At 41.7% G+C, this 14,722-nt stretch overlaps 2 protein-coding genes across 2 annotated transcripts; one reads left to right on the top strand and one right to left on the bottom strand.

Moving 5' to 3' along the window:
- The first annotated feature begins 195 nt into the window (after window positions 1–195).
- LOC311213622 (nicotinamide riboside kinase 2-like) lies at window positions 196–2,775 on the top strand. The gene is made up of 8 exons (XM_084293731.1): window positions 196–505; window positions 602–692; window positions 976–1,021; window positions 1,169–1,355; window positions 1,570–1,641; window positions 2,082–2,188; window positions 2,403–2,494; window positions 2,604–2,775. Exons 1-8 carry the CDS (start codon window positions 480–482, stop codon window positions 2,607–2,609), a joined length of 627 nt encoding a protein of 208 aa, XP_084149857.1. The 5' UTR covers window positions 196–479; the 3' UTR covers window positions 2,610–2,775.
- A 33-nt stretch (window positions 2,776–2,808) lies between these two features.
- SQOR (sulfide quinone oxidoreductase) lies at window positions 2,809–11,501 on the bottom strand. Its single transcript, XM_084293730.1, has 9 exons — window positions 11,252–11,501; window positions 10,516–10,686; window positions 9,981–10,034; window positions 7,803–7,997; window positions 6,764–6,973; window positions 6,089–6,272; window positions 5,158–5,225; window positions 4,032–4,210; window positions 2,809–3,660 (listed from the first exon to the last, which is right to left on the bottom strand). Exons 1-9 carry the CDS (start codon window positions 11,483–11,485, stop codon window positions 3,603–3,605), a joined length of 1,353 nt encoding a protein of 450 aa, XP_084149856.1. The 5' UTR covers window positions 11,486–11,501; the 3' UTR covers window positions 2,809–3,602.
- Between the last annotated feature and the right edge of the window lie 3,221 nt (window positions 11,502–14,722).

Raw genomic sequence — 14,722 nt, 5'->3', positions numbered from 1 at the left:
TTCCTCCCCCCCCGCTGTTAGGGCGCGTTGGTGCAGCCCAGGCGCGGCCACCTCCCCTCCAATGAACGCCGCCGAGCGGCCGAGCCGCGGCCCTATCGGGCGCGAGTCGAGCGCTCCTCGCCCAATGGGCGCGAGCCTCCCCGCGCCGCGCCGCTCCCCATTGGCCACGGCGGGGCGGAGGCCGCCCAATGGGCGCGCGGGCGGAGGAGGGGAGCCGCGTGCAGCGGGTGTTCGCGTCCCTTTGCGGAGCGCTGCGGCGCGGCGCGCACCGGCCCTGCTGCTCCCCGCTGCCGCCAGCATGGCGCGGCCCCGCAGCTGACGGCGGGCTCCCGGCCCTCTCCTCCGCCCGGCCCCTCTCCTCCTCCTCCTCCCCCGGCCCCGGCTCGGGCCCGTAGGTGGCCGCTCCCGGCGGCGCCGGCTTCCCCAGCCCCGACCCCTTCAGGCTTCGGTAGCCGGGACGGGCGGCTCCCGGCCGCGCCATGAGCATCGTCATCGGCATCGGCGGGTGAGCGGGGCTGGGGCGGGCGGCGCCGTGTGGCGGCCGGGGCGGGGCGGGGCGGGGGGGTCCCGGGGCTGAGCTGCCCCCATCGCGCTCCCTCAGGGTCACCAACGGCGGCAAGACCACGCTCACCCGCAAGCTGATGCAGGCCCTGCCCAACTGCAGCGTGGTGCACCAGGACGACTTCTTCAAGGTGAGGCGGGGCGCGGGAGGCGGCGGGTCCCGCCTCGGGCGCGGTGCGGCTGGAGGAGGCGCGGGCGAGTGGCCGTGTCGGTGGGAGGCTGCAGGGCTGGCGTGGTTATCTGGGACTCCTGCTTGTTATCTGCATGCGGGGAAACCTGGTGGAGGGTTAAGATTTCTGTTTTTTAGCTTCAAGCTTCAGTTCTTCTGTTTTTGGTTTTTCTTGCTTTGAAATGGGGATCTAGCTCCCTGGTAGCTGTGCTGACCAAGCAGGTGTTTTCTTATCGCTGTTTCAGCCTCAAGATGAAATAGAAGTTGAAGATGGGTTTAAACAGTATGATGGTAAGGCTTTGTTATGGTGTTATCAAACAAAGTGTAACTCAAAAACTTTAAGTACTTTAATCCTTTACATGCATTTTTCTGTGTACAGACTTTGTTGCTAGATGATGTTTAATTGCTTGTTAATGGTAGTTGTGTGTTTTGTCTTAGTGATTAGTGCATTAGATATGGAGGCTATGATGAATACCATCAATGCTTGGGTAAGAAACCCAGTCAAGTTCGAACGTTCTCATGGGATCAACAACACGCTGGATGCCCAAATCTCACCAGACAGGGAGGGAGGAGATAAAACAATCCACATTCTTATTGTTGAAGGCTTCCTACTTTACACCTACAGGTAATCAAGTTATGATTTCATATATCTTGATTTTTATATGAATTATGTGATTTAACACAATAAAGTGTTGTTCTAAACCAAGAGTTAGCAGCTGATACTGACTAATGGTGCTACTAGACTGAAGACAGCTCCAGAGAACATGGATGTGGTGTTACCTTTCTGTTTCTTGCTACTAATGAAACAGATTAGCTGCAACCAGATGTTTCTCTTTCAGGCCACTGATTGATATTTTCCACCATCGGTACTTTCTTTCCATTCCATATGAAGAGTGTAAAAGGAGAAGAAGGTAAGTTTATCTGTGTAAGTTCGTTTGCTACCTTTCCTACCTGTCTTATGCAGCTCAAGACTTTCTTTCTCTTTAAAGGTTTTTTTAGATATGAAAGGATTAACACTAATGCAGCTACTGTATTGAAAAACTGTAGCCCAAAAGGTTTCTAACAAACTATTGTGTACATGAGATCAGTGCTCAGTGTAAGATCAGTCTTTTATTGGAATCCTTTCTATGTCTTGCATGCTTTGGACCAGCCCATCAAACTCCAACTTTTTTTTTCAGTATCTCTGCAGCTGTATCTGTTTTCAGCTGATGCTAAAGACTAACTTTTAAGCTCAAAAACTACACTGAATGCAACAGATTCAGGCTAGGGTGTAGAAAAAATGAGTGCATGATATGTCATTTGCCTAAACAGTAACTAGACTACTCTTGAATAATAATGTCTTAATTTACAGTTCGAGGAATTATACTGTACCAGATCCACCTGGATTGTTTGATGGCCATGTTTGGCCTATGTACGTAAAGCACAGGAAGATAATGGAAGATCTTGGTGTTGATGTGGGTAAGCCTTCAATAACAAAAGTACTTTTGTAAGATTGTTTGAGGGAAATGCTTGTCAAGTTTAGGATATACATGCTAGTTAAGTGTAAGAGAAGAGTTGAAACTGTTGCATGGAGTATATTTTTCTAGGAAGTCAGGTGCATGCCCTTTTAAATCAGGATCTGTCAGGCTTACAGAAGCATGATTCTATTATAGCTCTCTTATTTTACATTAAGTGCACTTGAATGGAACAAAATCAAGGGAGGAGCTGTTCAATGAGGTGTATGGGCAGATCCAAAATAAGATTGAAGAATTACTTAACATGCAGGTATGTGTTCATGCTTGTAATTGGAACTCAAAAGCAACCCTTTAAATGGCTATGTTTAAAACCAAGAAGCTATAACTTCAAATACATTCATGTCTGTATTCCTGTTTAGAAATAAGTTGCTTGGGATTGAAGATGATTCCTGTTTGCTCAGAGCTGTCTACCTGACTGCTACTAAAGTTCCAGCTTCTGTGAAGACTCAGTTATTGGATTTGACTTTTTGTTCAATTTCTCCTGAAACCGAGTTACACATGGCCATAATAAAAAAAAGTATTTCCCCCTCAGCTGTTGTCTTAATTTATGCTTCAACCTAGTACATGTCCTCAGCTGATTTCTTTTCACAATCTCCTGTCTATTGAGAATTCTATTTATGTTCATAAACTATAGTAGTAAAACATAACAAAGGTGATGCTAGTTCGCACAACACTGCTAATGTACATAATACATATTTATGTGACACGGGTATATGTAAAACACAAAGCTTTATATGGGGAATTAGCATGTAGGAGACTTTTATGAACACATCTGCTTTCATTAGTTGGAGAAACAAGTTCCTGTAATTGATAGGGTAAGAGAGAAGCTGAATAGTGCAACTATGCTGAGTCTGATCTGAGGAAAAAGGTTAGGGTTATAGTGATATATCTAAACAAATCTGGAAAAGGAAGATTTATTTTCCTTTCATTAATCTGCACTAATTTCTATAGTCCATCTGCAATGGTTTTTGCTGAAGAAATTTGGACTGAGGCTCCTCAAAAACGAGAGAACGAGTTGGTTTTACTAGTGTGCAGAGTCACTGAAAAACTGTTCCATTATATAAATTTATAGTCAATGATTGCTGTAGAAAATGTAGCATCCTGTAGTTTAAGGCAACCTCAAACTTAACTTCAATTTCCAGTGTACATACAGAATCAGCTTAAGGCTTTGGTTTACATAGAAGAGCACTGAGTGTATAGTAAGGCTTAAGCCCTAGTAGATAGAAAGTGAATTTGGTGTAAAAGCTGCTTCCTTTAAAAAAGTCTGTCTATTAAGTGGTTGTCCAAGAGGGAGTATGAGTACTTGTGCAGTATGGCCACTCCTTTTGTTCCAAGAGTTTTGGCTGTTATCTGTTACTTTACTTCAAGCCCAGATGCATTAGTTTCCTGATAGGAGCTGGTCCTCCCCAGTATCCCCTAGAAAGGGAGAAAGTTGTTTCATCACATCAGTCATATCTGCATGTGTAAGGGGGGTGGGGGGAGAGAGATGTTTTACTCCCTTATGATACTTCCATTTACTAAGAGAGGAATGCTAGGGGTTTGTCTTGGAGAATCAGTTTTGCTTTAGCTAGGTTGTTTCAACTTGGCCAACAGCTGTCCTTTTGTAAAATTCAGTATTGTTCTTGCACAAGCCCCCTGTTACTAGCAAAGAATGCTCAAAGTTGAAGTTCACTGTACAATTACTGTTCTTAAAAGAGCTTGTTATCCAGAACAGGTACTGGTACCTGTACCTGGCTTTGTTCTGCATGATCACACCACCTATGCCTCCTCAGACTTAAAATACTTACTTGAGTAGTGCATTCCAATAGAGAAAGGGCATCATATCAGCTTTCATATGGTACATGGTTATCCTCTCCTTACTCTGGTCAATGGGAAAGGTCTCCAAAGGCTGAGCATTGTAGTCAAACTCTGCTAGAATGACCTTGTTATAGCCTGTTACAAGTGGGCAGGAAGTATATCCATCGTACTGGAAGGAAGAATACATCATTTATGTTCATCTGAGTAAAGGCTAGATGCTTAAGTATTGCAAGTTATATGATTAACATTAATATACCAAAGTAAGGTTCTAGGAGGTTTCTGCACTTAGTGTTAATTCTAACAGGCTTAAAAGGCTGACAATTATGAGTTGATAATCATAATAACCAAGCTATTTTCTTTCAGTTGCAGATTGTGTATTTACATAATGACACTACTTACATTAGAATGTACCTAAACAATTGCCTAAAGGGCTTTGTGTCATTAATTGCTGGCTATTACTGTAACCAGCAGAAAAGATGACCAGTAGATAAGGACAAGAGCTGGTGCTGGCTTTAACGGACAGAATATAAACAGGTTCTTAAATATAGTCTTAAGAATTTCCAGGGGTTCACTGCAGTATGGACTGATACTCAGGTCAGTACCCCAGGAATATTAACTGAGGAGCTGTGCCTAAAATGAGAGCTGTCTCAGAGAAAGAAAAAAAGAAACAGCCACAGGCTTAACAGCTTCTGGAATACAAAAATTTCCACTTACCTCCTTAGAAGATCATGTTCTGAACATGTGAGACAAGCTGAACAGATATAATAGGGTTTGTGAGGGTTTTCTTGGAGTAGGGATTATACTAGCCAACACTCTTAGTCCAATTAAGTCCACCTGCATTGTCAATGTACCCAGCCCAATCAGCTTTTCAACTTCTTCCAAATCAGAAGGAAGGAAATAGATCATGCTTTTAAAGACAATACCACAAATATGAATTGTGCTATGAAATTACTACTATGACATCAGTAATTAGCCGTTTAGCACCTCTACTGCTGACATGAAGCCCTTTCTGTCTTCAGTTCATGCAGTTTAACTGACTGTCTTAGCAGAAATTCCTGCATGAGAGTGGGTGTAACATTCAAGACAACTTCCCCCTAAGACAAAAGCTGTAGATACCTTTTTAGTTGGCAACTGGTTCTTCATTACCAGGGAAATAGTTTTATCAAGCACTCCAGACTGGGCAGCTAGATAAGGAAGAGAAGAAAAAAAAAAGTGTATTAAGGCTTTGCTTTACACAGTAATTACTGTCGTTCTACTTTAGACAAATTGCTTTAGACAGCAATTACTGTCATACTGCTAAGCAAACAGTAGTAGCTCGTAGCGTTAGACAACTGAGCTGTAATTGAACATATATGTCAAATCAGTCTGCAAATTTTACAGTCCCACATAAAGGAAAAAAAAAAAAATCATACTTGCAGTAACATTTTGGCCTCATTGTTTCCAACTGTGAAGGCTTAACAAAACTTGAGCTATATGTTTTTAGCCTATACCCATTCTGCCATGCTGAATTATACTTGTCAAGTCTTCTCAAACACTGAAGATTCCAGCACACTGAAGTTTGCTGCAAGAGTTGCCTATACCACTCTTCACATTACTCTATAGACCCTTGGATTTGATTTTCTTTCTTTTAAAGTTACAAGACCATATAAAGCATTTTTATATTGGACGCTGTGACTGCAAGAACGAACACGTGATTCCTCAGTAGACTTATCAGCTGACACATATGCATGAGCTGCTAAGATAGAGTAGAAAGTCTGGGTACTGAAAAATGACAACGCAAGAGTAGCATGTTCATTTTATGTCATTCTGTGACCACAGAAAATAGGATTAGTCAAGCTGTCAGGCATCTAAAATGAGAACTGGGGGGTTAATGGCATCGGTACAGTCTTCAGCTCATCAGTTGGTCCAGGAGACTTAAGTCTTAGAAAGATGGAAAAAAATTGAAGTTCAGGCCTCAAGAGTAACAAACAAAACAACTGTCTGATTTAAAAGCTTACTGTCACTCCCACACTTCCCACTGCACACACAAACATGCACAGGCCTTTACCTACAGCTGCAGCAGTTTTTGATGTTGGCAGGTTGGTGCAGTCTCCAATACCAAAAACATTAGGATACTTTTTATGTTGTAGAGTTTCCTTATTTACATCTACCCAGCCGATTTCATCCGAGACAGGGCTGTTGATGAGTACATCAGGTGGCCCCATTGGAGGTGTGACATGAAGCATTTCATACTAGACAGACAGAAAAGGCACTAAGTGTCTAGTTTATCAGAGCAAATCATACTTGTATTGATGTAAGGAATTAAAAACAGTATGAAGAATTATTTTTTATTTTAAACATGGGTATATAGAGTGAAACTTTGATCACAAATTTGAAGTGCATCCTTTCCAAATTCTTTATTAACATGAACCTTATCAGGCAACCCCATGTAAACTGGCCTAACAGAAGTTTTCTTTCCTCCATATATATGCCTGAGACATTCCCAAATTATACTAACAAGGCATACAGGACTTCAGGCATGGTTTATTAAGTCATTCACCCTGCCCCCGCTTCTTTCCACCTTAGTTTCAAAATTAAATCTTCTGAAATTAAACGACAAGGTACCACAAGGAGGAAATGGCAGTACACAATAGAGCAACAGATTACATTGTTATACTGTGGCAGTTACATTACAGTACATACAAAGAAGAAGGACCAAACCAGAGGCCTGAAAGCTTCTCACCTGATGAACTTCAGTCACTCCAGGTTTGTCCAGGTTTTCAAACACAGCTTCCTGCTTGTCTGCTCGAACTTCAACAAGGTTCCGTTTATAGTTAACAGTAATATTTCTCTCCTTTATTATTTCTGTCAACGCATCAGCATACTTTTTAACACCAAATATGACACCGAGTGAAGTGTTGAACAGTATGTTCGCTTTGGGTCGTTTTCCTGTCTGCACAGAAAAATCAAGTGAGCCTTTTCTATTTGCAAAGATAAGCTAGCAGAAGCAAGAGAACAATGCCACTGTCCTGAAAAGTTAATAGAACAGTGCAGTTCAATAATTAATGTAGTAGTAACATTAGAACTTTTCAGATACAGTATTTCAGAGCATGTTAGAAGCCAGACAGGATACATCCTTGTACCTTAATTCCTATGGTACTTTACCTCTTCAGAGTAAGGTACTGAAGATGTCCCCCACAGAAATTGCTAGGGAAAAGAGATGGCTGCAATTTGTTGAACGATGCTGTATGCAGGTTAAACATCTGTAGTAGCATTCTGAAACCGTTAATTCTATGCATTATTCAGATACCCAGTAGGTTGATCATGTAATTTTAAAACATATATGGAGCCTGACACTTCTACTTGAAGCTCCACTAAGCTTGCTTTATTTAGCCACTAAGCTTGCTTTAGTAGGCACTGGCTACTTAAAGCAACAAGAGTGACAATGTCAGCCAGTGTGATTTTAGTGTACCACCTGGAGTTAGGCTGAGAACAGTTGTATCAGTAGCTCACCAGAAGCAGGTTAAGCAGTTCATTCCGTATGAATTCTGAATTCTGCAAGTTTCTCCAGTAATAAATGCAAAATGCTTATGCACAATTCAGTTAGTTTCATTTAGTAAACATTAATAACAGAAAAGGCAACTTGGTCACTTTCATTTAATAATCCTGAGTCTTATTTCTCCCATGTGTTTTTTTATTTGTTTAAAAAGATGATAAAAACCTCTTAGCAAAAGCCCTCCATATCTGGTAAGAGACATTATCAGAGAGAGGAAAATACTTACTTTCCTCCAGTAGGCCTCTGATAAATACATGATTTTCTGAGGAGCCCCTGCACATTTCACTGGAGTGTTTGGGAAAGTGAAGATAGCATTTCCTTCCTTGAAATCTTGCAAAGCTTTCCATGTTTTCTCTACTGTATGAACTGAATAATTGGAACCTATTTTAGGGTGATGAAAACCCTCAGGCAAGCCTTTGATCTAAGGAAAAGAAAACAAAGGTTTAAATTACAGACAGCAAGAATTTTGTCTTCATCATCAAGTATTAAATGGAGACTTAAGAAACAGATATTTAAGAAAAAAAAGAAAGCTAATATAAACCTACTAGTTGGTATTTTTGAAAATAAGAATCACAGAATCACAGAATTTCTAGATTGGAAGAGACCTCCAAGATCATCGAGTCCAACCTCTGACCTAACACTAACAGTCCCCACTAAACCATATCCCTAAGCTCTACATCTAAACGTCTTTTAAAGACCTCCAGGGATGGTGACTCCACCACTTCCCTGGGCAGCCTGTTCCAATGTCTAACAACCCTTTCAGTAAAGAAGTTCTTCCTAACATCCAACCTAAAACTCCCCTGACGCAACTTTAGCTCATTCCTCCTCATCCTGTCACCAGGCACATGGGAGAACAGACCAACCCCCACCTCACTACAGCCTCCTTTAAGGTACCTGTAGAGAGCAATAAGGTCGCCCCTAAGCTTACCAACCAGATAGATATTTCCATCAAATTTTAGTAGTTGCAATATTTACTGAAATGACTGTGGTCTGCAACATCTGTACTGTAACTGTTCAGTGCAGAACCAGACACAAGTTTTTGTAGACTAAAGCATGAAAATCAGAGTAAGAACAGAAAAAGTCACTGCCACATCATTTTAAGTAAAAAACAAACAAACAAACACACACTAAAAAGCATTATGAAAGTTTATAAAGCGATTGAAACTTCTCACAATACTTAGTTGCAGATATCTGTATTTCCTAAGGTTATTTTGCTTCAGCTCTGTCTCCAATAATTATTTTCCTACTAGTACACCAGAGCATCTGTTTATGAGACAGGCAGTCGTCCCTCTTTCAAAATAATGGATTGCAGAACTTCTGAGAGATAACTGCGTCATGTTACATCACTGCAATGTGCTTGAGAGATTACAGTCTACAACACGAACTATGCTGCTAGTGAAGACAAATAAGAGCAACCATCTTTTTTAAAATGGCCACTTTGGTTTTAATGCCATATAAGCCTGTTACTATGAATTTTATTCACTAAACTCACCAAAGAGTAATAGTGATTACATGGATTCCTCTACCAAATACTGAATTTCTGAACACTGAATTTATTTTTTTCAAGTTGTACTGTAGAAATTTAAATGAAGACTGAGAGGGTCACTGAGCACAATGCAATTCCTCATTCCGCTGATATAATCAGCTGAATTCATCTTGTGTGACTCTAGTTAACTAAGACTAACTCTTTCTTTGTGTATGCATTAGGAGCTACTCAAGAAGAGAGTCAAATACATTATTAGTTACTACGTCATATGCTGGGCAGGTTAAAGCCAGGAGAGTCAAATCGCTCCAACACCTTGCCTTTGTGTTTTCCTCTTCCTATCCAGTGCTATGATTATTCTGGTGCCATACCATGAGTTTGAGTGCCACTGTAGAAAATGTACAAGAAAACTAATAGATGGGAAGGGTCCAAAGGCCTATTCACACACAGATGTAACAGCTGGTTCCTTTTGAAGTGTACCCTTTAAAAAAGGTGGTAGAGAGGGGTCAAATTGATTCTTCAAGACACATTTTACTAACTGCTGTGTGTTCCTCATTTCTGCTTACATTAGAGATGCCTCAGACTGCAGTCTGCATATCTCATTGTCTCATTACAGACTATACTTGATGTTCACATTTAACTTGCTGTCCCATCACCTGGTGTTGCCATAGAGGTGCCACAAAGCTACCCTAAAAGACCTCCCCATGGGTAATTTGACTTTTTACACACAAATATGTGGAGGGACACACTTAATACATTAGGCTGCCTTCTGGCTCTTTGATTCATACTATCATTGTAGTATCCTGCAGTTAAAAAAAAAAAAAAAAAAAAGTATACTAAAAAAACATTTACATTAGTGAGTCATGAAGGCATATAATGCCATTGAAACTAGTAAAAACATGGTAACTATAAAAGAAGTACCTTTTCGTAATGCAGACTAATCCCAAGGGCAATTATCAGATACTTGTAAGATACCTGTTGTAGAGAGGGAAAAAAATATTTTAGAGAAGAACAAAACCAACAAACAAAACATTATCTCAAAGAAAATTTAAGATGTCTGACAGCAATAGAGTCATAAGGCCAGGCATTATGAAAGTAAATGTTAAGCTGTAATAATAATTTATCATTAAAATGCTAACTGCATTAAGAGTTCTACACACAATTTTGCTATACAGGAAACCAAGTGTTTTGAGCAAACTATTCCACCTTTTGTATTCAGTTCTCCATAAAGAGGAAGAAGACTCATGATGATGATGTCTTAAGTTGAGGTTATTCTAACCTAGTTATCTGTAATGGTCATTAGAAACAGATTTTAGGATCAAGTACTTCTCATAAGACTAAGCAAATTTCCTAGCCTCCTCGGTGCCTGGGAAGGTTTTGCTCCATAGGTAGTTCCAAGAGTGATGGACAAACACCGAATAAGTGACTGAGACTAACGTTTTTGTGATGTTATTACCTTGACATCATTCTCTAGCCTGATGCAGTTCTTATCTGGATCCAGTGCCATAACTCGAGACTTAATCCACTCAACACCTTTAGGCATTACACTTTCTGTTGGACGTGCAGATGTTTCCAGCTGCTTTGCACCAGCACCAACCAGGGTCCACAATGGCTGATAGTAATGAGTCTGAAAGAAATGTTTAAATGACTAAGAAGAAATGTTTAGAAATTTAGAATGAAAGAAATGTTTAAATGACTGTTTGCACACTGGAACAGGCTCCCCAGGGAAGTGGTCACTGCACCGAGCCTGTCTGAATTTAAGAAGAGATTGGACTGTGCGCTTAGTCACATGGTCTGAACTTTGGGTAGACCTGTGTGGTGTCAAGAGTTGGACTTGATGATCCTTAAGGGTCCCTTCCAACTCAGGATATTCTATGATTCTATGACTATTTAAGAACAGTTTAATTGACCAGTATTTAAGAACAGTTTAATTGATGCAGGTACATCACTTCAAATAGGTAGTAATGTGCTATTCTCAACCAAAGAGCTGTATAAATAACCAAGAGTTTTGCCTGACAAAGCTGAACGGATGCACGCATCTCTATGATGGAGCAACAAATTTCATGTGAAGCTTACTGAAGGCAGGTTAGTTGGCTTCCTCTCCACAGTTGTGGGGCTGAAGAAGGATAAGAACCGGATCAAACTGGTCACATATATAAAATGCTTATTGCTTTCAATGGGAGAAGTCTTACCTTACTTGGTTCAACAACAGCTACATTTTCTGCCCCCACTTTCCTCTTCATCCGAGCACTCATGCTGATTCCACCAGAGCCTCCACCCAGAACAAGTACTTCATAATAATCTTTGGCAGCACACCTGGCAGCTGTATGTAAACCAAGGGAGCTCATCGTATGTGCTCCTGGTTTCAGCAGCCATACGCCAGGACGGAGACAGGAACAGGACAGCGCTACTCCAATTGCTGCCATCTTTCAGTAAGCAGGAAGCTGCAAGATATGGAAAGGCACCAGTTAATGACAGAAGGCAGAGTTCCTATTTATTTATATGGCTAGATGAGTCTCCAAGGCAAGAATTGTAATACTAAACCTCTGTTACAGCCAAGATACTAAGTTTGCAGACTGATTGCAAGCAATTTGGGAAAAACATAAAAATTAATCATGGCCTCTGCCAGGAAATTAAAATTTCCTACAAGCAAATGAATTCTAACAAAGGGTAATAAATTTTTCAGCTTATTTTGGCAGGAAAGTGCATCTGATGCTATAGCATAGCTGATGCATTTGCTTTAACATTTATTGTTACACCAGCTGTAATATCACTACACCCTGAAGAGATGGGTGCCACAAGAAATAAAAGGATTTCCTACATTGCAGTGTGGTGTAGTTGTAGGATTTAATGTTGAAGATCACTGAAATACTGAACAAGCGAGTTGTGTAAAGTGCCATTCCACTGTTGGAAAGTAAATCATTACATTTGTATTTGAATGCCAACGTAGACCAGCATATGCACACAGTGGACATTCCCCTTCTCCCCACCTCTCAGGGATGCAAGCCATGATGGCAAGCATGCCAAATTTTCCAGTGCTATGTGCAAGGGTATGTGTACTAATTTGCTGTTGCAGGAGAAGGAGCCTTAGGCTTGACAGGAAAACAAAGTTCAATGAAACAAGAGTTTACATCTTCCTAGATTTGGGATCTTTAAGTACACCTAAAATAGGTGTACTCTGTCCATGATCACCTCTTAGCATTTGTATCAGTAAAGCAGCTGCAAGCAAAGGTCAGAAACCCATCCTTATACTTGCTAGAGCTGCACCTTTTCACGTGACAAGGAAGAGTCAGAACCAGGAGGCGGTGGAGTCTTGACAACTGCAGTCAAGGGGATAGTGCAACTGTTTTACCTAAATGTCAGTTAATGTTGATCTCCAAACATGCTTCTCTCCCTGTGCTAGAGTGAAAAAGAACTATCCCTCTTCTGAACACATTGCCTGCACATGTTGAATATCAGTTTTTAACTTGTCAGCAATAAAACAGGTATAAACTCATTTTAATTCATTTCCTTATTGCAGCATTGCCAATAAAGAATGAATAAGCATTATAACCTGAAAATCAACTTATGACAAGATTTTCATGTGTACTTTCACCTGCCCGACTTTGTTTAATCCCTTGAATCACCAGGCAAGAACTGCAGCTTTTTCACTTCTAAAGGGTAAAACTCCTTTATGGAATTTACAGAGAGGAGTTTGAAATCTAGAACAGAAATTTCAAATATTAAAAAATAAATAAAATCCAAGGACAACTCCAAGAACTCTCTGCTACACTAGACATAGTTGACCAATTCATTCTGCACCTTCTGTGTTATATTAGCCTCACCTCTGTATACCCTAAATTCTTTAAGAAGTCCCATTATTACCTCTCAGAGTATAATTAGTTTGGGAAGGAGAGAGAAAACATGGGAGGTGTCCTCTGCAAAAACAATTTTATTCACTTTGTTTTAAAGGAAGTTTCCAAGATACAGACATTCTTCTCATCCTCTTCCCTGTAAAAAAACAGCAACTCTCGAGTGAGTTAGTTTCACTTTAGAAGGCTGTTTATTGTTTATCTCGTGCAGGCTGTTCTTGAAAGAAGTGGACAACCTGCTCAAGCATGCAGAGGAAGTTTTAGCCCTAGAAGTAAAAGTTAGCTGGTGTTAGATATGTCGTGCTCTCTTCAAGTCAGAAAGGGGAATTTTTGTGACGAGTAATTTCTGCAACTTCCGTTTGTGACACAGTTTGAAGAGGTACATCCTGTTTCCCCAAGCTCATGAACGAAGGGTTTTGGTTTGGTTTTATTAAACCAGCAGAACAGGCATTGTGGCCTGCTGGTTGACAATACACAGCATGTCCAGAAGAAAACTTCCTGTTTGTAGTGCTAAGTAAGGAATAATTATTCTCTCTGACCAAACAGATCTTGAAGTAAGCATGTTTGTAAGCATACTTACAAACACACAAAGACGTACCCTAACTACAAGCAGTCTAACAGATGATAATGCAGCATTATGTTGCTTTTAAGTTGTTTTAGAGCACACAAACAATCTGAAGTGCCATTTGCAGACAGGTGTTTAAAAACAAACAGCAAAATCCTTCATATTAAACTCTCAAATTAACAGGTGTATCAACAACACACCAGTCCTCTAATTTGGGTACTCTAATTTGAGAGCTCCATATTATCTGGTGCTTGCATGCCATCGAGCAGGTTAAAGTAGTATCAATAGAATACTGACTTCCCAGTTAAAAACTAACATATATAGGAAGCACCTCTCCAGAATTAGTGACCTATGTACCTTTAAGAGACCAAGAAAGCAAAACACAAGAACTATCTTCATTAAGCTGCTCTTAAAAAGCAAACAAATAACATTTCTACAAGCATCACAGAGGGAACGATTGCCTTTTTTTTTTTTTTCTTTAAAGAGAAACCTTACTAAAACCGGGCTTATTAATTGATGCATTATAACCGAATATTTTTGCGCATTTTAGTCAATTGCCATCTCCACCCAACAAAGCAGACTCAGCAGCACAGGACAAGCACTCCTCAGCTAGCTCTGTGCAGAACCCAACGCAGAGCAGCTACAACCCACCCACGCACATTAAAGTTTTGGCTACAGCCTCAACCTCCCCCCAGCCAACGAACAAGCTCCGAGGGTGAAAGTTGTCTTGGGTTACGGTTCTGCACGTATCGATGGCTGCAATTAAATAAAACCAACCTCTAATGGATAAAGACACGTCCAAAACAAGGCTGGTAACCACAGCCAGAGCGGCCAACGAGGGGCACCGAGGCTCAGAGGGGCGTTCTCACCCCCCAGCGCCGCGGGTAAATCCCCCAGCCCCGGCAAACGCGGCCCGGGCCCCACAAGCCGGTCGCCCGCCAGCCGTGCGGGCTCGCCCAGAAGCCAAGGGGCCAGCAGCCCAGAGCCAGCACGGGCGAGGCGCGGCAGCTGTCAGCCGCGATGGCCCGGAGGGGGGGACGGGAGGGGGACACGCCGCACCCCCACCTCCCCCTCCCCCTCCCCACCGTTCTCGCCCACCCCCCCAGCCCCGCACTCGCCTGCCTGGTGCGCCGCCAGCCGGGCCCTGCGGGGAGGGAGGGAGGCAGGGAGGGAGACCGGGCGGGAGCGGGGCCGGGCCGGGCCGCCCCTGCGCGATAAGCGGCGCCTGCTGCCCGGCCGGAGCCAGC

Source organism: Netta rufina (assembly GCF_964035555.1).
Source record: "Netta rufina genome assembly, chromosome: 11".
Classification (NCBI taxonomy): Eukaryota; Metazoa; Chordata; class Aves; order Anseriformes; family Anatidae; genus Netta; species Netta rufina.
This window is presented reverse-complemented; position numbering and strand designations above follow the sequence as displayed.